Source organism: Takifugu rubripes, chromosome 14, assembly GCF_901000725.2.
Source record: "Takifugu rubripes chromosome 14, fTakRub1.2, whole genome shotgun sequence".
NCBI classification, from domain to species: Eukaryota; Metazoa; Chordata; class Actinopteri; order Tetraodontiformes; family Tetraodontidae; genus Takifugu; species Takifugu rubripes.
The window spans coordinates 7703061-7727240 of NC_042298.1; the positions used below are offsets into that span (position 1 = coordinate 7703061).

General features: G+C 42.1%; 4 protein-coding genes across 13 annotated transcripts; 3 read left to right on the forward strand and 1 right to left on the reverse strand.

Moving 5' to 3' along the window:
- Positions 1-1458: 1458 nt before the first annotated feature.
- ogt.1 (O-linked N-acetylglucosamine (GlcNAc) transferase, tandem duplicate 1) lies at positions 1459-13397 on the forward strand. Of its 9 annotated transcripts, none has more exons than XM_029846870.1 (22): positions 1459-1861; positions 3189-3297; positions 4101-4344; positions 4430-4498; positions 7660-7776; positions 7860-7939; positions 8089-8284; positions 8339-8491; positions 8573-8673; positions 8899-9052; positions 9186-9287; positions 9388-9585; positions 9796-9954; positions 10058-10147; positions 10225-10350; positions 10491-10661; positions 10738-10854; positions 11047-11217; positions 11469-11621; positions 11725-11977; positions 12101-12224; positions 12298-12472. In XM_029846870.1, the coding sequence occupies exons 1-22, from the start codon at positions 1825-1827 to the stop codon at positions 12470-12472; spliced, it is 3099 nt and encodes a 1032-aa protein (XP_029702730.1). In that variant the 5' UTR covers positions 1459-1824. The 9 variants fall into 9 exon arrangements, with proteins under 9 accessions (XP_029702730.1, XP_029702731.1, XP_029702725.1 ...); XM_029846871.1 differs by having other exon boundaries at positions 3219-3297; XM_029846865.1 differs by having other exon boundaries at positions 1460-1861; positions 3189-3369; positions 12298-13397.
- A 438-nt stretch (positions 13398-13835) lies between these two features.
- gcna (germ cell nuclear acidic peptidase) lies at positions 13836-17477 on the forward strand. Of its 2 annotated transcripts, XM_011610775.2 has the most exons (13): positions 13836-14326; positions 14552-14744; positions 14831-14903; positions 15003-15052; positions 15129-15189; positions 15275-15345; positions 15420-15830; positions 15919-16075; positions 16163-16307; positions 16399-16534; positions 16611-16815; positions 16915-17144; positions 17248-17477. In XM_011610775.2, exons 1-12 carry the CDS (start codon positions 14240-14242, stop codon positions 17138-17140), a joined length of 1815 nt encoding a protein of 604 aa, XP_011609077.1. In that variant the 5' UTR covers positions 13836-14239; the 3' UTR covers positions 17141-17144; positions 17248-17477. The 2 variants fall into 2 exon arrangements, with proteins under 2 accessions (XP_011609077.1, XP_011609076.1); XM_011610774.2 differs by having other exon boundaries at positions 13837-14326; positions 16915-17477.
- Positions 17478-17953: 476 nt separating this feature from the next.
- Positions 17954-19916, reverse strand: cetn2 (centrin, EF-hand protein, 2). The gene is made up of 5 exons (XM_011610773.2): positions 19595-19916; positions 19243-19407; positions 19039-19167; positions 18706-18843; positions 17954-18622 (listed from the first exon to the last, which is right to left on the reverse strand). The coding sequence occupies exons 1-5, from the start codon at positions 19595-19597 to the stop codon at positions 18533-18535; spliced, it is 525 nt and encodes a 174-aa protein (XP_011609075.1). The 5' UTR covers positions 19598-19916; the 3' UTR covers positions 17954-18532.
- Positions 19917-20534: 618 nt separating this feature from the next.
- On the forward strand, positions 20535-23600 carry nsdhl (NAD(P) dependent 3-beta-hydroxysteroid dehydrogenase NSDHL). The gene is made up of 7 exons (XM_003970481.3): positions 20535-20695; positions 20766-20927; positions 21871-22017; positions 22105-22233; positions 22384-22526; positions 22739-22841; positions 22930-23600. The coding sequence occupies exons 1-7, from the start codon at positions 20675-20677 to the stop codon at positions 23260-23262; spliced, it is 1038 nt and encodes a 345-aa protein (XP_003970530.1). The 5' UTR covers positions 20535-20674; the 3' UTR covers positions 23263-23600.
- Positions 23601-24180: the final 580 nt, after the last annotated feature.

Sequence of the window (24180 nt, forward strand, 5' to 3'; positions counted from 1 at the left end):
TTATCCTAAAATTAATGGGCTGAAATAATTTAGGCCACTCATTTGCTAGAGGAGTATTTGGGCCTCACAATTAAACCCCACAACACAACACAAGATCTCCCAGCAGTCCTGTAATTCCAATGGTGACTGCTCTAACTTGACCCGAGTGCGTGAATGAAACGCTCGCTCTCATGTGCTTCCTAAAATAACTTGTGTGAAAGCAGGGTCTGTTGTAAAGAACTGTCACCGACCCTTTAGGCAGCAGAAGATGTGTTTTCCCTGACTGCCCTCCTACAGACTATAGCTTGCACAAAGATAAAGCATGTCAGATGCAATTGCCATTGACACACAGAGCCCATGACATCATTCTGTTTACAAGTGGCCACTAAGCAGCAGCAAAGAGTGAAAGCAAAGGAGAGGAACGTGTGGAAGAGTACACAAACCCTGCAACATATGCATGCTTAGAGCACACAGAGAAAAGCCAACATGGTCAATGGTGTCAACGGCTTTCCCATAGAGGGGAGTGAGGAGAGAACTGGGGTGCATGGAGCTCTAGCCCCCTTTTCAACATATTCATGGCAGAATGGAACGTTAATGACTATCAACCCGGAGTGCATGTTCGTAAAACCGATGTGTGCAATATAAACAACTCTTTGTGGCTGCATCCCCCCCAAAAAAAATCAACAACAAACAAACAAAAAAACCCTGCAAATAAATAAACTCAAGTACTTTTAACTTGCAACCAAATTAAATGACTTAAAAGAAATACACTAATGATATGCCAGTAACAAATAATGCTAGTTTGGCAAAATCCTACAAAGCTACAAGTAGCCAAGCTGGATCCTGACCAATGATCCACGTTACATTATTAGAGAATTTGTATTTTCCGAGAGGTTTAATTTTCAATAGTGGCTGAAAATATTTTTCTGAGATAACCGGGCGGAGTGCGCCCCCTGTGGGTGATCCTGCACACTGCACAGGTGCTCGCAATTACGTTATCTTCTTCGGTTACGGCTGCTGAGAAACCACGCGTCACTGCCACCTTCTGGTTGGAGTGATACATCGGTTGACGCATTATAATTGTTATTTCCCCCCAGTTTAACTAACGTCATACTAAGCTGCAGCTTGTCATACAAATGCTACTTTGTCTTTTATAGCGCTGTATCAGATTATTATGCATCTGCATAAGTATCGATTTAAGGGACACAATTTAGCTTTCACTTCTCTTTAAGCCCTTCCCGGATCACGACTTCCTCTCTCTTATTGCTTGTTGGTTCGCTGCACTATTATATTCATCCGCGCAGTAGCGCTCAGTATCTGTGTATTTTGGGGTTTTTTTTACATTATAAAAGCGTTTATAGTCAACTTAAACTAAGTTTCGGTGCAATTCACAAAAACCTTATTTTACCTACAATGTATTTATTACAATCGTAGAAGCTAAATTGTCGTTCTGAGGATTGGCGGATCTACTTTTTCTACGGAAGGAGTACCATCCTTTCGCCATTTTAGATTCTGCAGTCACCTATTGCGCCCAGAGAACCATCTTGAAGCGATATTTAAGCCTAATTGCGATGTCCATTATCATTTAGGCATTGACGCTCCCGCCAGGCCATCTTTTAAAAGTAAACTTTCTATCTTATTATGCTGTAGTCGAGCTGAGCGGGGCGGTCTACAAGATATCACAACCCGAAGAACTTAGCTTCTTCAAGGCTAGCCTGAACGACACGCGTGTGTGTGCCGACCACAACGAACGGAGACGTACGGCAGTCTTCATTTTTTCTCTAAAATCGATCCCTTCTAGACGACGCGTTGACGACCACGGTGCAAGACTCGAAGACGGAGGAGATGGCGACCTCAGTGGGAAATGTAGCTGACAGCACAGGTTGGTTGCTTCCATTTTCAGTTTATGAGACAGGCGTAATGGGGAATATGGCCCTTTGTCACCTTAGAACGCTAAATGACCTAGGATGGATCGAGCAGTAGATGCCCACTACGAGTTTTAAGTCTAATCAGGGGGAGGAAATGCTGTTTTGATATTTACATTAATTGATTTTTGCCAAATATTTTCTGCAAGCTGCGCGTTGCCGCATGGACCCTATTGTTCGAGGCTAAATTAACCTCCGTCAAACTGATGCAATGGGCCTTTCTTACGGCCATCATTGATATAAAATTCAACTTGTAGTAGTTTCTTTCTCCAAATGTTCAACTACGACTAATATTAATGATATAGCGTATTCTGTCATCCCATTGCTTGCTAATGCTACGCGGTTAGCTCCGCAAACACGCAGCCTTAATGCCCATCTAAAATGGCGTTTCTGTACATATTTCCAATCATAGATATTTGTCTTTTTTTAAACTGGTAGTTTTACAAGTAACACAACGACGAAAGCGTCCCTTCATATTGTAGCCATCGGTTAGTAACTCCAAGGTTACTAATACTGGCACCTGGGTCGACCTGCTATTGTCGACGTTTTTATTCTAAAGGGAATAACCTTTTTTTTTTTTTTTTTACGTTATTTCATTACGTAATATGAATCAATAATTCCTGCGTTGTAAGAAACATCTTTAATATTTTTCTTTACTGTTGACGTTTATTCAACGCCTTTGGTATCAGGTTGCTGCTCGGAGTAGATCCAATACATTTATGTAATCTGTAGTGCTGAGCTTTTGCCACACCCAATGTATATTTATTTCATGTTGACCTTGAGCATCAGATGCAGTTAAACATGTCCGACTAGAACTGTTAATCCCAAAAGATTACTGTTTATTTTTGCATTATATGAGATGTGGTTTGTCAGCTTTTCTGCAAAGTAATTGATTTTTTCTTATGTGAAATGAAGATATCTTCTGCAAAAAAAAAAAAATCCTCCTGCCATGTCATCTGCCCCTCCATGTTTTTGTGTGTTTGTATTTTCATCTGTATTTCCTCAAGCATGGACTTCTTTCTGCAATACCCTGGGCAGAAGCCCCTTAATAACTGCATTATATATGTCCATTTTTCCCCCAGTTTAGAAAATGAGACATACAAGATAAGCAGATTTTGAATCCCATAGAAATCAACATAACTTATCAAAAAATATTTGTTCATCTATTATTTTGTTATTGTTTTCCGTCATCATATTTATTGCTTTCATTTGTCTGCTTTCTTTCCCCCACCATCACCTCTAACAATGTTTCCCCCCACTCCTCGGCCTGTGCTGGTGCTCCAGAACCGACAAAACGTATGCTTTCCTTCCAAGGGTTGGCAGAGCTGGCACACCGGGAGTACCAGTCAGGGGACTTTGAGGCAGCTGAGCGCCACTGCATGCAGTTATGGAGGCAAGAGCCTGATAACACAGGCGTTCTTCTGCTTTTGTCCTCCATTCACTTCCAGTGCCGAAGACTTGACAGGTGAGGTGTGGGGTGGCTGACTCAGTGCACACTGAAAAACCTCTAGTATTGGTTCTTCTGCGTGTGCTAAATGAGGCTGGCAACACACGTAATGATGTTCTAATCGCAACCAAGTTTTGAAAAGGAAGACATTTAAACTGACTTTAACTATACAATCATCCAAAAGCACACATTCGGGGGGGGGAGTATAGGTTTCACAGTGATGATTCAGCAGATGCAAGATTTCATAAGAAGTAGCATAATTAACAGTCTATGCCTTCAGGTGGTTTTCCTGGTGTGTATCCCTCCTTTCTGATATAGATGTGGTTTCTATGGTCGTACCATGCAACAGCCTGTAGGTGATGCTGTCTGGCCCACTCCCTATCGTTGGTGTGTTGTCAGCCTAACACACACAGCTCATCTGAGGAGTCAAATGCAGCAACTGAGATGTTGTTTCAGAGCTCTCCATAATCCCCCCCCCCCAAAGAAAACTAGTAGCAATATTAGCTTTTAGTTTCATGATAATCAATTTTCTTTCTTGAATGTTAGTGTATAATAATGTTGTATGCTCTTAAGTGTGCAATAGGTTTGTTTGTAAAGAAAGATTTAACAAATATAAAATATTTTAAAAAAATCTTAATTTGGTCTCTTATTCTGCCAGAGTTCCGTTTCTTGTCCCCACTCTTGCGTGGACCAAAGCGCCAGTCTCCTTTCAGCATTCTAAACCATTTCTTGTCGTTTTGACCTAACAGGTCTGCTCACTTCAGCACTTTGGCCATCAAGCAGAACCCAATGTTGGCTGAGGCCTACTCTAACCTGGGGAACGTCTACAAGGAGCGTGGACAGTTGCAGGAGGCCATTGAACATTATCGCCACGCTCTCAGACTGAAGCCAGACTTCATTGATGGCTACATCAACCTGGCAGCAGCTCTGGTGGCTGCAGGGGACATGGAGGGAGCAGTGCAGGCTTATGTGTCTGCGTTACAGTATAATCCAGTATGTAACATTGGAAAAGAAATCTGAAAGAGCAGATCTTGAATATTGTTTTAATAGATTTTTAACGAGTAATTATGTTTCCCAGGATCTTTATTGTGTGCGAAGTGACTTGGGTAACCTGCTGAAAGCCCTTGGTCGTTTGGAAGAGGCTAAGGTATGTCAAAATAGGTCGACATTTGTATGAATCGGTTTGTACTTCTTTTGCAAAGGGGTTTTTATATTTATTTATTTTTTTAATCTATACTTTTGTTTTTAGTGTACCACCAATATGGCAGTAAACTCAACTTTTTTGATAATTTTATACCAATTCAAGCCCGTAACCCCCTAGAACTAGTCTTTTGGCAATCTAAAAATCATTGGAAATTTTGGACTGCTTATCATTTTTGCATTAAAAACAAATTGGTCGACATTGTTAATTACCCCAGGCATTTTAATACTTTCAATTTTTTACTTTTTTGGTGTAGTCTGTTCGCCATTTCATCATTTTCTAGTCCCAATGTGCCTTTATCCTGGCCATTTATGAGAGGTCAGTGTCTGCCCTTTTCAGGAAGAAAGGCTGTGGTAAAACCATAAAGTGATGATGTAAAGCCAATTGTAGAATCCTGCATGTGCGTTTTAATCTTAATATTGGAGGGGCGATGCTGGCTCGGTCTTCGAAAGTTACGTGAACTGAAAAGCAGCGAATATACCTTTGCAGTGCAAAAGCTAAGATGGCCTCTAACCCTGCTGCTGTACTCTAAAAATCATCAAGTGCCCAAAGAGAGACATTAAACTCTCGGTTATCTGTCAGTTCTTTTACTAGTGGGGCTACCACACTTAATTTGTTTTGTAAAGTAAATGTACATCATGGGTGGTTGTTCTGTTGGGGTTGAGTCAGATGTGGAAATGTGGGGCTGTCCCACAGGTTAAAGGCCATCTTATTTTGTGCTTGAGGGGGGGAAAGGAGTGGGGAGGAGCATCAGGGTGTCTCAGACTCCCCTGCTCTGTCGCTCCACCTTCCCGCGCGCATGCTGATAACTGGTGGAGTGTGCGCTCTGAGCTGTTTTCCTGACCGTTCAGCTGTACCCAATCACGCCTCAGCACATCCTAATGGTGCTATGTGTGCTCAAATCTGTAGGATTTTGCTTTGGTAATTGTTTAATATTATTCATTTGTTTTCAATCTGATAATTACCATTTTCACCTGCACTGCTGCTGAGTGTCATCTTTTGTGAGGTTATGCCACCTCATTAATTGCCTTAAAATGGTGTCAAGTGGTGTCTGGCAGACAGCTCGCAATTTGTGCTCCACCACCTGCGTCAGATGCTGGATTAGAAAGTCAGAGGCAAGCGCGACAACAGTGATGATTTCTTTATTTCAGAGCTGTGGAGGCTTCTAGATACATATAATTACACAACAGATTTTTCTCCCTACACCATTGGCCAGGTTGCAAGAAAGCAGGCCAGGATAAAGAAATTACAGATCTAAAACATATCATGAAAATGCATAAACCATAATTGAAGAGCAATGATTAATTCTTTTCCCTTTTTTCCCCCAAACATGTAATATTCCCAAAGAAGTGGGATCAGTTCATTTGGGCAAGATCCAGCCAGTAAACGCTCTCCTGTAGTTTTTGCTAGAAAAGCAAATCAATGTATAACTGGATTTTATTTTATTTTTTCTCCAGATAAAATGAAACTGTCAAAGCCTTTCTTCCCTCCCAGTTGCCCACAGAAAATTTATTTTCATCTAAATGAATCCTCCATTGCATGAATGAAAACTAGGAATAGTCATTATACCTGATTCGTCATTTGGAAGTTATTTCCATGTTTAAGAGAATATATTGTTTGAAAACTTTTACTAACGATCTTGTTTTCTGATTTTGTCTCTTTTGGTTTTTCCACAACTGATATTGTTATTTAGAAGGTTTCAGGTGGGTGACACTATTCCTGCGTAGGTGCCTGGTGGAAAGGAACTCTAGGGCAGCCTCAGTCCTCTCCTCTTCTTCCAGCCAGCTGCGGCCACATCTCTGACAAAGTCCAAAAATATGGTAACGGGTTTGTAACTGCCAACAAAAGAAAAACCACCTCACTTCATGCTTGAGTTCCTCTATCTTGTGGCTTCCTTCTGAAGACCAACCGAGAAATGTGTCTTATCAAATTACAGTAAGCATTTCAAAAATATAATATACATATATGGATTGGATATGGTTGGATTTTAATGTTAGTCATTGAATCAAGTAAGATCCCCCTAACTCTACATGTTTTATTTTCCTGTTGTTTATTTTTTCCTTCTTTATCTGGAGTTGCAGCGTTCTGATGATGATGCCGATAGTGCGCTGTGAGTCTGCAGTAGCGCAGGGGCTGCGCAGCGACAAGCATCCAAAATGCGACAAGCGCGAGCAAGCAACGTCCACTCCCCTCACTCCCTTTGGCCAGCCGGTTGCAGACTTCTCCACTTTCAACCAGCCTTGCTCCTAAATGCTCCCAACTCTCAAATAATTGGTGGAACACAAAGTGTTTTTGCTACATAGAGCTAAGTGCTTGACTCTATTTCAGTAAGAAAACTATTTGGTTGCCAGGTACCAAGTGCCCAGTGTTTTAATCTCCAATACTTGGATCTTTATGACCCCCAACCCCCTCCTGAGATGTTATGGGAGCTGAGAGTTTGCCAGTCTGGTGTTTTAGGTGTTCTGCCAGTGGTTGTTGTCTGCAGCTGTCTCCCCTGGCCATTCGGCAGGCGCAGCAGCGAAATGACCTTTGCCAAGAGCAAGGTGGCTTGAGCATCATTTAATGGTGCATTGCGTTGATGGAGGCGAGACACTCTGCGCGCCAGCGTATGTTGCGCACGCATTACAGGGACCGTCATGTGCACAAAATGTCCAGCATCCAAGGTTGTGAGACGTCATACCCACATAATACAACAACTGTAGATGATGCTTAATGTTGTAGTAATTTCAAGATAATTCAAAAGCTGAATTGTTGATATTCTTAAGGGCTATTGACTTGACACCACTACACATTTGAGACTGTGGTCATAACTGAGGGATGAGGACATTTGTGTGGGTGTTGGTTGGATCTGCGCAGCGTAGGAAAAAGCAAGGCAGCTTAGCGCGGCAGACTTGTGCGCACACAAGCCCATGCTGCAGACTCACTTTTTGCCATGATGGATAACAGTCACTAATTCTGCTTTTTCTGCCCTTTTTCTTTTACTCTCAATCTTCTATTTTTTTTTTTAATTTAACAACCCCCTGCCTTCCCTTCTTCCTACTATACCTCTCCTCTCCTACCCTGCCTCTTCTCCTCTTCTGTGGTATTCCATTGAAAACCCATTGAAGGCTTGTTACCTGAAAGCCATTGAGACCCAGCCTAACTTTGCAGTGGCTTGGAGCAATCTGGGCTGTGTGTTCAATGCCCAGGGCGAGATATGGCTGGCCATACACCATTTTGAAAAGGTCAGTAGCCATTTTTACGTATAGTTTTTACTTAATATTTTATCTTGACCAATTCTTATGTTGTCTGATGTTTTTCTCCTCAGGCAGTGACATTGGACCCAAATTTCCTTGATGCATATATTAATTTGGGGAATGTCTTGAAGGAGGCGCGCATCTTTGACAGGTGAGCCAGCTCATGATAATGTTGACATCAGTTTATTCGCGGAGGGATTCTTCCTTTGTAATAACTAAACTTGAATTGTGGTTTAAATAATAAAGACAAGAACATTGTTGAACCTATAATTTAAATTGTATGTCATCCTGCATTTCCAGAGCTGTGGCCGGATACCTAAGAGCACTGAGCCTTAGTCCAAATCATGCAGTTGTTCACGGGAACCTCGCCTGCGTCTACTATGAACAAGGCCTCATTGACCTGGCAATTGACACCTATCGCCGTGCTATTGAGCTGCAGCCTCACTTTCCAGACGCCTATTGCAATTTGGCGAATGCACTGAAGGAGAAAGGCAATGTAAGTGTTGCTATAATGAATAAAATTGAAAATCAAATCACTTCTGATCTTTAGTATTCTTCCAAGGTGTCGGAAGCAGAAGAGTGCTACAACACTGCCTTACGTTTGTGTCCAACGCACGCTGACTCTCTCAACAACCTGGCCAACATTAAGCGTGAGCAGGGCAACATTGAAGAGGCTATTCAGCTCTACAGAAAAGCGTTAGAGGTGAGGAGAGTGTTAATGCTTCGTTTTTCCTGGGAGATTGGTTTTATTCATGCTCATAGGCAATTTCTTTTTTAACATTAGGTTTTCCCAGAGTTTGCAGCAGCCCATTCTAATCTGGCCAGTGTTCTGCAGCAGCAAGGGAAACTGCAGGAGGCCCTCATGCATTACAAGGAGGCCATCAGGTTTGTAAGCAGATCGTCCACTGAGTTGTTTTTATGTAGCAGGGTTCTACATTACCAGTGGTTCCTTTACATCAGTATGATACAGATCCAATAACATTTAGACATTATATCTTTATGAATTTTATTTATGTTTTCCATTATACAAATGATCATGAATATAATACGAGGTATTTACAGAATCTAATAATGTTCTCTCAGTCTAAATCACATTCTTGTTTGTTTCAGAATCAGCCCCACCTTTGCAGATGCCTACTCAAATATGGGAAACACATTAAAAGAAATGCAAGATGTACAGGGAGCCCTGCAGTGCTACACCCGTGCCATACAAATAAACCCTGCCTTTGCTGATGCTCACAGCAACTTGGCTTCTATCCACAAAGTAAGACTGTTTTATAAAACTATATATATATATATATTCTCCCTTTTAATATGAATATGTAACTGTAAATTTGAGACTAATGAAAGGTAAATATGTGATACAGTGAATCCACAACTAATGTTTTCACTATTAGGATTCTGGAAACATCCCAGAGGCCATTGCATCTTACCGCACAGCCTTAAAATTAAAGCCAGACTTTCCTGATGCTTACTGCAACCTGGCACACTGCCTGCAGGTATGCCTCCAGTTTGGCTGTCGTACTGGTACTTGTTACTTCTTAGTTATCACTACTTATGTCACATTTGATTTTAACTTTATTTGTTCCGCTTGCTCAGATTGTGTGTGACTGGACAGATTACGATGAGCGGATGAAAAAGCTTGTGACCATCGTTGCTGACCAGCTGGACAAGAACCGTCTACCTTCAGTCCATCCTCACCACAGTATGCTGTATCCGCTCTCTCACGGCTTCCGTAAGGCAATAGCTGAACGTCATGGAAACCTTTGCCTGGACAAGGTACATGCAATGATCAAAGCAAGTACATTTTCATATATATTTTATAGGGGGGTGGTGGAAGGTGTCTGGGCATAGCAGCGGTGCTGGAAAGCATGTGGGAAATTAAAAGATGGGAGAGGGTGAAAGTTGGTTGTGAAACGACTGCTTGCAGCTTTTCTTAAGGGCAACTTTGACGCTACAAGGCTTAACAGGCCAGGTTTTGTTCTTACGCTTGGGCCTATTCTACAGATCAATGCGCTACACAAGCCTGCTTATGAGCATCCAAAGGATCTGAAGGCCAGTGGAGGGCGCCTGCGTGTTGGCTATGTCAGCTCTGACTTTGGCAATCATCCTACTTCACACCTGATGCAGTCCATTCCTGGAATGCATAACCCCGAGAAATTTGAGGTGTGACATTTTTACTGTGCCTTTGCTTTCCAGTGTTTTCCCATTGTCATTATTGTGCGGTGATGGTGTTAAGGCAATTACATTACTATGTTCTCTCAACAAGGTGTTCTGCTATGCGCTCAGTCCCGACGATAGTACAAACTTCCGTGTAAAAGTAGTAGCTGAGGCTCATCACTTCGTAGACCTCTCACAGGTAATAATGTGTTTAGTTAATCTGAAAGATGTAAAAATTGTCTTGTGGGATGTGGATGACAATTGTTTCTCCTTCAGATTCCTTGCAATGGGAAGGCAGCAGATCGTATTCATCAGGATGGAGTCCACATTCTGGTCAACATGAATGGATACACAAAGGGGGCCCGCAATGAGTTGTTTGCCCTTCGCCCTGCCCCTGTTCAGGTGAGGCCTGCATATATTTTTGACTTCGGACAACTGTCCAGTTTTATAAATTGCTGCACCTTCAGATAATAATGCAACTAAAGTATATCAAAGATGGCAACATGAGGATAATGATCATCTTTATTTGACTTGTTCCAAAGTCTATGTGGCTAGGCTATCCTGGAACCAGTGGGGCACCTTTCATGGACTACATCATTTCTGACAAAGAGACATCTCCCATTGAAGTAGCTGAACAGTATTCAGAGAAACTGGCCTACATGCCCCATACCTTCTTCATTGGAGATCATGCTAACATGTTTCCACACCTCAAGGTTTGTTCATCTTTAAAACGGAACATTTTCTTCCATCTTTTGGATTTATTTGTAATGTTTGCCTTTTGGGTTGCAGAAAAAGGCCGTTATTGATTTCAAATCAAATGGACACATATTTGATAATCGCATTGTTCTTAATGGAATCGACCTGAAGGCCTTTTTGGACAGTCTGCCAGATGTGAAAGTGATTAAGGTAAGATTTAAATGTGTGGAGTATTCTCAGAGCAAAGTGTCTTTCCAAATCAAATACACTGTTGTGATTTTCAGTGTTTTTTATTTGGTATTCTTCAAAAAACAAAATTAACCGAAATATTTGCAATAATTAAATATGAATAGTTATCAAAACACATCTGTATATAAACCCAAATTTAACTTGTTTGTCCAGATGAAATGCGACAACAACCAGGAACCAGCTGCTGACACGAATGGAGCGCTGTCCATGCCTGTAATCCCCATGAACACTGCAGCTGAAGCAATAATCAACATGATCAATCAAGGCCAAATCCAGGTCACGATCAATGGCTTCACTGTCAGCAACGGCCTGGCCACCACACAGGTATACCGGCAGTGGGCCCACGACGACAATCTTGAAATCAAATTTACGGAAGGGACAAGAACAACAGTAGTCACAACTTGTGTTGCTTTTTCATATGTTCGAAACAATGTTGGACTGAGCCTCTTACCTTTTTAAAGAATTGTTACTGAGGAAGCTAAACGTATTCAAATGGTCTTGTCTTCACAATAAGCTTTAGGCTCACAGTATGCTCAGTACCTGTGCCTCTGAACAACTATTTCCCCCCTTTTTAGATCAGTAACAAAGCTGCCACTGGTGAGGAGGTATTACGTACAATTGTTGTAACAACACGCTCCCAGTACGGCTTGCCAGAAGACTCCATCGTGTACTGCAACTTCAATCAGCTCTACAAGATTGACCCTCCTACTCTTCAGATGTGGGCCAATGTACGTTTGATAATTGCTCACTTTTGTTATATCCTTTCAGTTCCTCACCAAAGTATATAATGCATAATTACTAATGTTACGTTTATAAACTGTTTCCCTGCAGATCCTTAAGCGCGTACCCAACAGTGTGCTGTGGCTTCTTCGATTCCCTGCCGTCGGCGAGCCCAACATCCAGCAGTATGCTCAAAACATGGGTCTTCCCGCTTCCCGTGTCATATTCTCTCCAGTGGCACCCAAAGAGGAGCACGTGAGAAGGGGCCAGCTGGCTGATGTGTGCTTGGACACTCCTCTCTGCAATGGTCACACCACAGGCATGGATGTTCTCTGGGCTGGAACACCCATGGTCACCATGCCAGGTTAGAATGGTGTCTTTATTTTCATCAGAATAACTCATTCAGGATTAGTGTCATCACATAATCAGCTCAGAATTTCTAATTTATTTAACTCTTAAAGACTAATTATTTATCTCATTTGAAAAGGAGAGACTCTTGCCTCTCGCGTGGCCACATCCCAACTAAACTGCCTGGGCTGTCCTGAGCTTGTGGCCCAGAGTCGTCAGGAGTATGAAGACATCGCAGTCAAACTTGGATCCGACATGGAATAGTAAGCAGAACCTGACTTGATTACGTTAATTAAAACCACAGAGCAATATCTGACTCGTCTTCATCCTCTTTAGCCTGAAGATGGTCAGAGCGCGTGTTTGGAGACAACGAATCTGCAGCCCTCTCTTCAACACCAAACAGTACACAATGGAACTGGAGAAACTCTACCTGAGGATGTGGGAGCACCATAGCAATGGCAACAAACCAGAACACCTGGTCCAGATAGTGGAGACCAGTGAGAATGCCTGAACTAAAAACACTTAATTTTTTTCCAAAAACTCCAGCCATGTCCAGTTGCACCCAGCATCCTTTTCCTTTTTTTTTTTAATTTTTTTTTTTTTAGCCATTATTAGCAGTCCAGTTTGGAGTAGTTATTGGCCATCTCTCTTATATTGCCCATCTTCTCATTGCCTGATAAAAGGACTCTTTTGTAAAGGAGCCTGTAGGTGGACACATTTACCCCCACACCACCACCCCCATGTTTGTGTTTGCAACACATCTGCATTTGCTGAGCCAGATGGAGCCTGACACTTAGGCCCAAATTCAGAGGCTCTTCTTAAGCTGTCGGTGAGCATGAGAGGACTGCGATCGCCCCTCTTACCCCTTGAGTTCACAGAGCAGTGGTTTTTATTTTTCTCTCGTCATTGTGCACACAGATTTATTTTGAAATTGCGGAGAGAATACCCAGCCGCCATTACATTGATCTATTTATAAATGTATTCAGAGTGTTGTGTTTTAACATGCTATAGTAAGAATATAGGTTGCTACTGCTCTTTAGGTCCTCTTGAGATGTTAATGCACGATGAATAAATGTACAACTTCTAAGGAATTTTGTTGAGATGAAGACATCTTCATCTCGTCTAAATGCCAACTTTTATTTTTTCCAGTGAAAGAACATGTTCAGTAGCTGTTGTCCTTTTTGATGTCACACTTGCTTGCTCAAAGATAATCGGATGAGGCTGGACAAAGACTTTTCAGTTTGTTGGAAATTGGCCTAAATTCATTTTTTGTCAGCAGTTCACAAATTGATATATTTTTTTTAATTGTTCAAACCGGGAATGGCCTAGGTAAGTATTTTCTAAGCAGTTTTTTTGTATTGTCTGTCAATTGTAGACTGTCAATAATGCCACATGGATCTAAATATGATTAAAAAAATAAAGTGATGGCAAAACTGTATCGACTTCACACTTGATTAGGTGTTGGTAGAAAGTAAAAGTAACGTTTGAACCTATTTGATTCCTTGTCTGTTCAATATGTCCATAATTCGTGGTTGGTTGGTGTTTCTATTACAGTTACCAGCTAAAGGGAATACTCGTGCCTTAATTGTTGTGTGTCCAAAATAGCTAAAATTACTGGAAAATAAAGTGATTGCAGCAGATCTTGGGAGTGGATACACCAGAGACTATAAAATGGTGCTGGAAGCAATGATTTCAATATCTGGTGCGAGGGAGCGTCTGAGCATTGATCTGAAGTTTTTTCAAATTATTCATAATTTATATCAAAGGTTCAACTGCGCAGCATTTTTAGAATAATATAAACGGGGGTTAAAATGCTAAAATTATTCTAAATCTAATGAACTATAGCCTCTGCGTGGGGCTACGTGACGTCATTGGTTGCTTTGTGGGCGTGGAAAGATCGAGCCCCACTCCGATTGGCTGAAGGATATGTGACAGCTTCCGGTGTTACGGTGCACGAGATTTGAAATTTTGGGTGAACTGCTGTTCACTTTCTTCGATTCCGCCAACTTTTCTTTAATAATACAATACAGTTTCGTCCTAAATTAAGTGAAGTATCTGTTACTACATTTTGAACGCCGTGTTTCAGTAATTCATGCTAAATTAAACGGTGTGTTTTGTTTCGCTAGCAATTTAAAGCTCACCTCGGCTACCTTTTAAACGAAACTGTCAGCAAGTACCCTTATTAGTTTTTAAACTCTACATTATACACACTCGCTTCTGTGTACCTTGGTGAAATACTTTGTGAAATTTGACCCTTTGAACTGTGGGATAGGGAACTATGAGCAATGAGACGTGTAGATTATTTGAAAGAGTTGCACAAAAGATGGGCTGGTTCGACCAAGGACTGGAAGAAACAGAAGAAAAGGTTTGTGCGTTGTTCATTTCATATATCTGGCAGATTCAAAGTATAAAATCTTTATTTTTCTACAGTCTTGTATCGTCAAGTTAAAAAAAAATTGAATTGATTCAATTAAAAAATATTACTAATTATTTATATATATATTTTTAGCATTCCTGGGTCCAGAAAACCTTGATTTTGAGTTGCAGACTGTGCTCATATAAATTGTGATTCTTATTTTTGGTGTTTTAGCTGAGGAACATGATTGGAAAGACTCGTCATGCTGGAACAAGCGGTCACCAGTCTGTGGATGGATCGACTGGACCCAGTCCTGGTGCCCTCTCTGACAGTGAAGTTGACCCAGAGAAGGAGAACCACCACTTCAATGGCAATAATTACAGAAACAAGTCTCTGATTGAGTCCAGTGATGATGACTTCGACCAATGTGAGTAAAATTTAACAAACGTTACGTTTAATATAATCATGTGTGATGACACTTTTTTTGGATAATGTTTCCTTTCCATCCCATAGTTCTTGTGGAACGGGCCACGCCCAAAGCTAAACCTACCCTTCAGAAACCTTGTAGTGCTACAAAGACCATCAGGTATTAGCTTTGCATATGTGAAAATCTTGATCAATTTCTTGATCCTTCTTCAGTGGGCCTTAAGGTTTGATCACTATTTCTAAACTTCCCTTTATTTAGTTCTCATCTCGTGCTGAGCTCAGATGATGATGACGGCCAGTTTGAGACTTGTAAGTGCAGCTGTCTTTACCTGGATGACATGGATGAACATTGTTTTGATTGCTCTTATTCATCTTCATTTACAAGTTCTGCAACGAGTAAAAACCCCAAATGCAAAGCCAAAGAAAACGTCAGCCAGTGAAGATAGGCGAGTTTTTTCGGCGGCTCTACATGACGATCATTCTCGGAATAATTTGTGTGTGTTTTTAAAATGTCTTCTTTTTAACTCTTAGTCTGAAAGCCTTCATTGTGGGCGACTTCTCCTCAGACGACGACTTTACGGAGAAGAAACCAACGTTTAAAGGTAAATCAGACATCGCCACATTCAGTTTCTTTTCAGAGGGTTAAAATGGCAGTTTCACGTCCACACTTTTGCAGCACCTGCAAAGGTCAATACTCAGGCATCTCAGAAACCACAGAGGAAACCGTCATCTCAGTCGGACTCCGTCTTTGTCAGTGATGAAGAAGAAGATGATGATGATGATGACGTTATTGTGGTGAAGAGCACGTGGAGGACGCGCCACTTAAAGCCGCCACCCAAGACTAAGGTCAAAAATGCTGTGCTGGATGATGAAGCTGAGAGCTTAGCAGCGGGGCTGGTCTCCTCTCCCTTCTCTCTTCCTGGACATCCAACGGTGACATCGCTGTCCACTCCCAAACACACCTTTCCAGCGCCCACCACTAAAGATGACTCGCCCAGCTCTGACGAAGAGTTCAAGTCCTTACTGGAGAGGCTAAAAAAGAACAACAAGTTCCGCAGTACCACATTCTCACCACAGAGCACACACGGTAGCTGTTATGTTTGGATTTTTACAATCTAGCAGCTTTTGAAGCTACTTTTCTTTTCTTCAAACTGTTATGTTGTTTTCACATCCAGGAGACAGTAAGGGCGCCCCTGTGTCAGGAAAGGGATTTAAAAAGCCGGCTTCTAGGTCATTAGGGGAGCCAGCCGAGAACATGCAGACGCCAGTTAAACCCACCATTTTAAAGCCCACAGTCAGTCAAACAGAACCCCGACCCAAGCCTATCAGCAGGTACTCGTGGAGGATATGTTAACGTTCAATCATTCAATGGTACTTTTGCATTTGTCTTACATTTGTCCCTGTTCTCCTCCTGTGTAGGGTGACTTTATGTAAGACCCCAGGATGCTTCTTGCCATCCTTGAGCAATCCTGGAAACGGCTACAGTCAGAATTTTAAACAGAAGAAGGAGGAACTCACCAGCCGACTTTACCAGCTGTACAACGCCAGCGTCTTCGACAACAAGGTATTTCTATGTTTTCATGTTTGCTGCTTTGCTCACTTGGCCAAATGTCGTCAACCGCACACATGTATTTTTTCTATTTTGTGGCTCACAGCTCCCAGCCAATATGCCAGTGACCTGGAATAAAAAAATGCGCAAAACAGCAGGCTACTGCATCACTGGGCAGGAGCGAGCTGGGGGCAGCCGCTATGCCCGCATTGAACTGTCAGAAAAAGTCTGTGATTCTCCAGGTATAGCTCTTCCTCAGGCAAACCAAAGTGCGTATGTGTGACACGCAACCTTTGTGATGCTGGATTTGATGTGCAGATCGCCTCAGGGACACACTCATCCATGAGATGTGTCACGCCGCCACCTGGATGATCAATGGTGTGAGGGACGGCCACGGGACCCTCTGGAAGCTGCACGCTCGGAAAGCTACGTTGATGCATCCCGAGCTGCCGATGGTGACCCGCTGTCACAGTTACGACATCAAATACAAGTTCCAGTATCAGTGCACTCGCTGCAAGAACACGTGCGTTTCATAAATGGATGCGTTAAAACCTTTCACCTTTTTACTGGTGCTAATTGTCTTTTCCCGTTCTGCTGTTCTTTTCACCACAACTCTCTCCAGGATTGGACGCCATTCGAAGTCACTGGACACTCAGAGGTTTGTGTGCGCCCTCTGCACCGGACAGCTGGTTTTGCTGATGCCCTCGAAGCCACGTGCACCCACGCCTTTTGCCAACTTTGTCAAAGAGAACTACAGGACTGCGCGACAAGAGCTAGCAGGGCAAAGCCACGCGGAAGTGATGCGTAAGCTCAGTGCTGACTTTGCCTCCAAGACTAAACTCGGTTAAACAGGTTGGAACTCTGAAATACCTCAGCTAACTAGTCTCCCATAGAGCAGCTGTTTTCATTGTTATTCTTTGGTTTGTAATGTCCCTGTTATGTGTGTGTTTGTCAGTTTTCTTGGCGTTGATCTAAACTTTTCCAGGTTCAAGTGAATCTGTAGTAACCTGGACCAAGCTGAGCCTGGACTGCTTTACTGACTGGACTTTTTTTTTTACCAACCGAGATCATATTTTTGTAAAAAATGAGTTGTATATTTTATACTTGCCCAATTTATCTCTAATGACGATTGCATAATAAAGTTTCACATTTCTGTGAGGTCAAATTTGCCTGACAAAACTTTCATTTGGATCTATTTAGATGTTTGTCTGATGGATGCAGAGAAAATGTTTTTGCAGAGAAACTGAAACTGAAGCCCCTTTATTTGGTTCACAAGTAATATGGAGGTTGATCAGTTGAACCTATATTTGAGCAGACTCATTTATTTTACAGTGGTGTGATGCTGTCCAGGTACTGCAGGGCTTCATTGGAGTCACCAGTATTCCTGCAAGTCTTCAGGACTGTCAGTGCAGTTCAAGAGGAGATGTTAAGTTATCACGTGTGTGTTCACATGCTTGTTGCTGAGTCTGCTGTAAAACCAGTATATATGTGGGCAAGACACTCCCTATGCTCCTTTGTTACATTTAGCGCTGCAGACTTTGAATTTATATACTTCTTTAAAATGTTAAAATGGAATATCTATTAAATAATTGAACAATTTAGGTAAAAATGAAGCACACTCCCCACTTACACCATACTATAGTAATAATGGAAGGCAAAACTAATTGCTTCAACATATTTAATTTGACTAAAATCTACATGCTGTAAATCTCAAAAATCACTGATTTATACAAAACATTCAAGAACACAGAGGGATAAATAAAGTCAGTGCTCCATGAGAAATGTGATCAACCATATAATAAATACAGGGGAAGTTGCTCAGTGATTGGCAGCTTCCCTGAGGCACAGGCACAAAGTCACAGACGGCGCGCTTCATTGGTGGCTCGCCTACTGCTCCCGGTAAACATGAGGCGAGACATTAAACATGACTTATTGGCATAAAGCAGTGGTGAATGTTAAGGAGCACTGAAATGTACAGTGTGCGTCACTGCTAGCAGAGGCACGGAGTTGGAACCTGTAACTCCTGTTATCATCGTTCGACTCATTTACATTGGCAGGGTTCTTCCAGAGATTGTTTTTTGGATTGAAGATAATTGTGCTCGTGTCCTTTCGGTGTTGAATACGGCAGCAAAAATAATATGCTTGGGGTTGTATGGCACAACACAACAACACAAACTTTGAGATGGACGTAGATACACGGGCAGCATCACAACTAAAACCAGAAGAGGTCTCTTCTCTTGTCAGTAAAGGCAGGTTTTCTTCATGATACGCAGGAACTCCTCCTGGTTCACCTCTCCGTCTCCATCCCTGTCTGCTTCATCTATCATCTCCTTCATACACACAATACAACAGGGAATTAGAAGCAGGAATAGGAGTCAGCCACGCTGGCTCGGTAGCGTTCAACAGTCCGTACCTGCAGTTCCTCGTCCGTGAGGTTCTCTCCCAGCTCTTTGGCAACTCTTTTCAGGTTTTTGAATGAGATCTTGCCCGTCTCGTCGTCATCAAACAGCCGGAAAGCTTTCAGGATCTCCTCTTTGGAGTCCTTCTCAGCCTGAAATCGGGAGAGAACGAGTATTGTGACAATTTCTGCGTCTTAGATTAAATGAAACTGAACAAATAAGAGGTCACTTTCAGCTTGGGTTAAGCTTCAGCTTTTAATTTGCTGTCTCAAATAAGAGGAAAGGAACCTCCACTACAGCACAGTTAAGAACAAGTCACTCTTCTATTTCCTCCCAAACACATCTACCATTTTCTGTGTCATGACAGCGAGGAAATCCACAAAGGAGATTTTCCCTGTCCCGTCTTTGTCCACTTCACTAATCATCTTTTTTATCTCCTCTTTCTTCGGTTCGAAGCCCAGAGCTCTCATTGCAACCTAGAACAGCAGCAGAAACGGATGGTGAGTGAAACACCAACTGGACCACAAAAACCTGATGATGGGCACATTTACCTTGAGTTCCTTGATGTCAATATATCCAGATCCATCCGTGTCAAATAGCTCAAAGGCCTCCCTGATTTCCTGCTTCTGCTCCTCGGTCAGCTCTGGTTTGGGGGTTGTCTTCTTCCGAGGAGGGGGCACGGGGCCTTGCAGTGATGGTCTTTTAGCACTGGTCGCCTGGGAATCAAAATATTTCGTTTTATATCTTAATACATGTATGTTTTGACTCTTCTTCTTCCGCAGCAATTCTAACAAGAATTAATCTCTTTTCTCCAAGACCCCCAATTCTAATGATAAAAATATGAAAGTAAATTTCTACGAAATGCAGCAAGCATTATGGCTATGGGTAAACATTTTTACTTACCATTGCTGTGAAACTGGTTTTGAAAAATATAATACGTGTCTATAAGCCGATCAGTATTTTCCTCGCATCTATGAAGCCACCTTCTCATTTATGGATGGGATGGTGAAACGGAGTGTGCTTTACATCCGGTATCCACGTTGACCGTCTGATTTCATTGAGTGGATGGCGGATTCTTGCTACTGTACACGTTGGATCCGTCGGACAAAGACAGCTGTTGAAATGTAAATGCAGAAGAGGAAAAACAGAAGGTTTCCAGCTAACTAGCGAGCTCAGGTTTTGCTGCTCAGTGGCTACTGTCGCGGAGCACTGGGGACGTTGGAACTATTACCCTTCTATGCCCGCGGAGGAAAGGGTTTGTTTTACACCATAGTCGGGATTTGAATCGGCACAACTAAGAGTCAAAATCGAACGCACCGATCGGGCAAAGAGGTGATTGGTTGCTGACGGTCACGGGGCGCAAAACACAGCGCCGATCCTTTTTTGCTCCCAAATATATTCATCATAAGCACATTTTCCCTAAAGCAGTTTGGATAGTATTGTGACATTTTAACATTATTTCTTAGATTGTGAATTTCTCATTGGGTCGTTCCTCGTGACGTAGTTTGTCGCGCACCGTTTTGTTATAAGCCTAATCCCCATATTTACACTCTATTAGATTTTTTTTTACCAAAATGACTTTATTGCAGCTCAGTGGATTGGTCTGATATACTCAGAGGGCGTGTTTTTTTTACCAAAATGACTTTATTGCAGCTCAGTGGATTGGTCTGATATACTCAGAGGGCGTGTTTTTCTCGCCTCAAATGCACGATTGGCTACAATTGTCGCGTTCTTTGACGTACATTGGAGCTGATTGGTTGTCATGGACCGTCACCTTTCAGCCTGCTGCGCTTGGACCAATCAGATTTCAGATCTCACTCAGCTGATCCCTGTCGCGCAGAGCTCGCGTGTGATTAACTTCCACGCGCAGGCTGCAAAGACGCTTGCGAATGATGCGCGTTTCCAAAAGTTCCCCGCACTTGCAGAACTTTCCAAAGTTATATTTTATAGTTTCTCTCACCAGTTGGTTATTCTGGACGCATCATGGCCACGCGAGTTCGACCAGTGAGTTTAAAGCGTTTTCTAAACGTGGAAGTGTTCCAGGTGTGTAAATAACAGCGTGTGTGTGGTTTAGAGTAACAAACGGTGCGCCGTGATCGGAGGCTCTGGATTTCTGGGCAGACACTTGGTGGAGACGCTGGTGGATCGAGGTTACTCCGTCTCTGTGTTCGACATCCGCCAGAGCTACGAGCTGCCCGGGCTCACCTTCCACCTGGGAGACCTGTGCGACGAACAGGTGGGTCCCCGGCCCACACAGGCGCTGCACTTAAACATTGTTGATTAAAATGTGTCATTTAAGTCACTCAGTCACACACTGCTAGAACTGTATCCTGGTATATCCTAGATTCATTTCTAAAATATAATTTTCTGGCAGTAGATGTGAAATATTGCTTTATTACTGGTAAAGCATTTACGTAGATATTTAGCAATTAAAGTATGCAAATGCATGTCTTAATGCTTGTAATGGGCATTTACACAGCTCAATAATAAACTATTTTTCTGATCAGATTGATAATGCACAAAATACTTATTCCACATTCTGCAGTATATGTTTAAATTCTCCTTTCCCGCTCCTTTCAACCCAGATGGGAAAGTGCATGTCTAAAGAAAATTGTTAAAGTAAGAATAATTAAGAAATTTAAAGAAAAATCTTCTCAAATTAAAGCAAGTTGCAGGTGTGACCCTCTGACCTTTTATCTGCAAATGTTAAAAAAAACTAAACTGTCGGAAAAGATTTGAGTTTTTGTGCTCTGAGAGTGTGGCTCTGATATCCATCCATCCATTGATTAATTAATTCATCCATTCATCAAGAAAAGAAGAAAAAAAGAACCAGCGAAGAAAGCTGGCATAGCAACTGTAACCGTGGGGGGCGGGACTTAGGACTGTCAACAACGCTCTATACCTGTTAATGACGTATGATGAGCCTGAGGGGAGAGGTGACCTGGATGTTTGACTTTGTACTTATAGAAATACATTCTGTCACACATTATATTTTTATTTACTTTTACTGAATTGCTAAAGTTTATAAATCGCTTTTTAAGGTTATTCAATTGAAAAATGAAATGGGTATAAAGTAGAAATCAGTTAACTGCTCAAAAACCTGATTTTAGAAAACCCCAGGCTCCTTTTCATGAACCAGAGTGATGCATTTATCACCTGTCTGCCTCACTCTGCTTCAGGCGCTCCTGCCAGCTCTGAAGAATGCTTCACTGGTCTTCCACTGCGCCTCCCCAGCCCCCGCCAGCGATGACCGTGAGCTCTTCGAGAGGGTCAATATTCAGGGTACTCGCACCGTTATTCAGGCGTGCCTCGAGGCTGGAGTGCAGGTGAGTCACTGGAAACCGTTTCTGTCTTTTACTCTGCATCACAATCGCAAATGTTACCAAGTGGTGCTGATTGTTTGATTCCATTAGAAACTGGTCCTGACCAGCAGCGCAAGTGTGGTGTTCGAAGGCAAAGATATAAAAAATGGCCAGGAGGATCTACCATATGCCAGGAAACCCATTGACTATTACACAGAGACAAAGATCAAGCAAGAGAAGGTAAGAAAATTGTCTTTTCAAGCTTAAAATCTGTTAAAATGAGACTTTCCCTGTTTTTTTAAATCTTGTTCATGGAAATTCCTTTGAGGTCATTATTCTTTATTTGCCTGTGGGCTGAATTGAATCTGCTGTCTTGCCTCTGTGCCTCAGCTGGTTCTCCAAGCTTGTGACAGAGAAAAGGATTTTCTCACAGTCGCCATCCGGCCTCATGGCATCTTTGGACCACGTGATCCACAGTTGGTTCCTATCTTAGTGGACACAGCTCGCAGAGGCAAGATGAAGTTCATCATTGGGTATGTTGGAGCGATTGATTTACTTCTAATGGCTCTCATAAGATCATCTTTGTGCAGTGCTATTTAAATAGCTTACTGAGCTTTAAGCATCCATCTAGGGTGCAAGCAATTAAGGAAACCTTGGTGGCCAAAATGATCTGTTTGTTTCTAGGTATTTTTGTAGACTTGTGATTAGTGTTGGCTTTCCTGAATAATAGCTCTACTTTCTCTAGAGATGGGACCAATCTAGTGGACTTTACCTTTGTGGAGAATGTAGTTCATGGTCACATCCTTGCTGCTGAAAATCTGAGACCAAATTCTCCCATATGTGGAAAAGTAAGGAAAAAGGAGTTAATCTCCTGGTATTAAGATTACAGTTTGAGTTTTAAAAGAGATTAACTACATCTTTAATCCCTTTTTTCAGCCGTACCATATCACCAACGATGAGCCAGTTCGATTCTGGGACTTCATGTCTGAAGTGTTGGTGGCTCTGGGTTACGCCGCCCCTCGATTCCACCTCCCGTACATTCTGGTGTATGGACTAGCCCTGCTGCTGTGGCTTCTGTCCATGATCCTTCGCCCAGTATTGTCCTTCAAACCCACTTTTACACCAATGAGAGTGGCGCTTGCTGGAACGCACCACTATTACAGCTGTGACCGAGCCAAACAGGATCTGGGCTACAAACCGGTGGTGAGTCTGAAAGAGGGGATACAACGCACAGTCCAGAGCTACCCTCACCTCAGAAAAGGTGCCTGAGGACAGAATTGATTTGGACACTTTGGACCAGAGTTTAGTTCTACATTACGTTAAATTTGCCTTTTCGAGGTTGTTGTATAAGGCGTCCACCAGCAGGTGGCAGTATATTAGTCATCAAATTACACAATACACACATTGGAAAAGACTTGATGGAAATCTGAAAAATCGAGTTAATAAAGACTTAATGTAATGAATAGACACTTCTTTAAACTACAAAGATGCACAAGTGTTTCAGTCATTGTATTTTATTATTAAGATGCTGCTGCCTGAAAATGCCTTCATACTTATTGTGAAATAAGTGAAATAGAGTCCTAATAAAAATCTTGCAGTCTCCAGCACTGAATTGTTTCTTCAGACCCGTCTGTGATGCTCAACACCATACAGATGAAGAATTGAGCTATCTGAGAACAGCAGTGGCCTGAAATGTCTTTCTAACCAGTTTTTAAGTATATTATCTTAATCTAGTAGGAACAAAACACTTCACCAATTCGCTGTCAGCCCAAGTCTTTCACAGTCTTTCCATCAATTCATTGTAACCGCAATAAAGGATCGTCATGAATTACATGCAAATGAGGACTAATCTGTCGGGCATGTAGGCAGGTTTTCTTCCTCCCATTCTTTGGAATATTTGCCAGATGATCCCTAAAATAACCCACTGGAGCTAACCTACTGTATACTTGACATGTTTTCGCTGTGATACTGTGGTAGCTCAGGGAACAGCGTGTGTCACGGTGGGACAATCTGAATACTATAACTTCGATTACAAAGCTGAAGTATTAATAGAATGGTATCGTAAAGTACAAGCCCTTTTCTTTGTCACTGATGATGACAAAGAGGCGCTGCCTTTGGATCTGACCTCATTCTCGTAGCATCCGCGTAAAATTGACTGATTAACTGCTGCTGCCACACGACTGGGAC

What these genes read in the sequence shown, in the direction of transcription:
- ogt.1 (XM_029846865.1), top strand. Translation starts at nt 1,825, where the DNA reads ATGGCGACCTCAGTGGGAAATGTAGCTGACAGCACAG. An exon ending in CCATACACCATTTTGAAAAG is followed by an intron (nt 7,777 to 7,859) that starts GTCAGTAGCCAT and finishes TTTTCTCCTCAG; the next exon opens with GCAGTGACATTGGACCCAAA. An exon ending in AGGTACATGCAATGATCAAA is followed by an intron (nt 9,586 to 9,795) that starts GCAAGTACATTT and finishes CCTATTCTACAG; the next exon opens with ATCAATGCGCTACACAAGCC.
- gcna (XM_011610775.2), top strand. Translation starts at nt 14,240, where the DNA reads ATGAGCAATGAGACGTGTAGATTATTTGAAAGAGTTGCACAAAAGATG. An exon ending in TGGAAGAAACAGAAGAAAAG is followed by an intron (nt 14,327 to 14,551) that starts GTTTGTGCGTTG and finishes TTGGTGTTTTAG; the next exon opens with CTGAGGAACATGATTGGAAA. An exon ending in TGACGGCCAGTTTGAGACTT is followed by an intron (nt 15,053 to 15,128) that starts GTAAGTGCAGCT and finishes TTCATTTACAAG; the next exon opens with TTCTGCAACGAGTAAAAACC.
- cetn2 (XM_011610773.2), bottom strand. An exon ending in TTGACATCAAGGAACTCAAG is followed by an intron (nt 19,168 to 19,242) that starts GTAAATGTGCCC and finishes CTGCTGTTCTAG; the next exon opens with GTTGCAATGAGAGCTCTGGG. An exon ending in TCACGGACGAGGAACTGCAG is followed by an intron (nt 18,623 to 18,705) that starts GTACGGACTGTT and finishes GTGTGTATGAAG; the next exon opens with GAGATGATAGATGAAGCAGA.
- nsdhl (XM_003970481.3), top strand. Translation starts at nt 20,675, where the DNA reads ATGGCCACGCGAGTTCGACCA. An exon ending in GAGACCTGTGCGACGAACAG is followed by an intron (nt 20,928 to 21,870) that starts GTGGGTCCCCGG and finishes ACTCTGCTTCAG; the next exon opens with GCGCTCCTGCCAGCTCTGAA. An exon ending in GCCTCGAGGCTGGAGTGCAG is followed by an intron (nt 22,018 to 22,104) that starts GTGAGTCACTGG and finishes TGATTCCATTAG; the next exon opens with AAACTGGTCCTGACCAGCAG.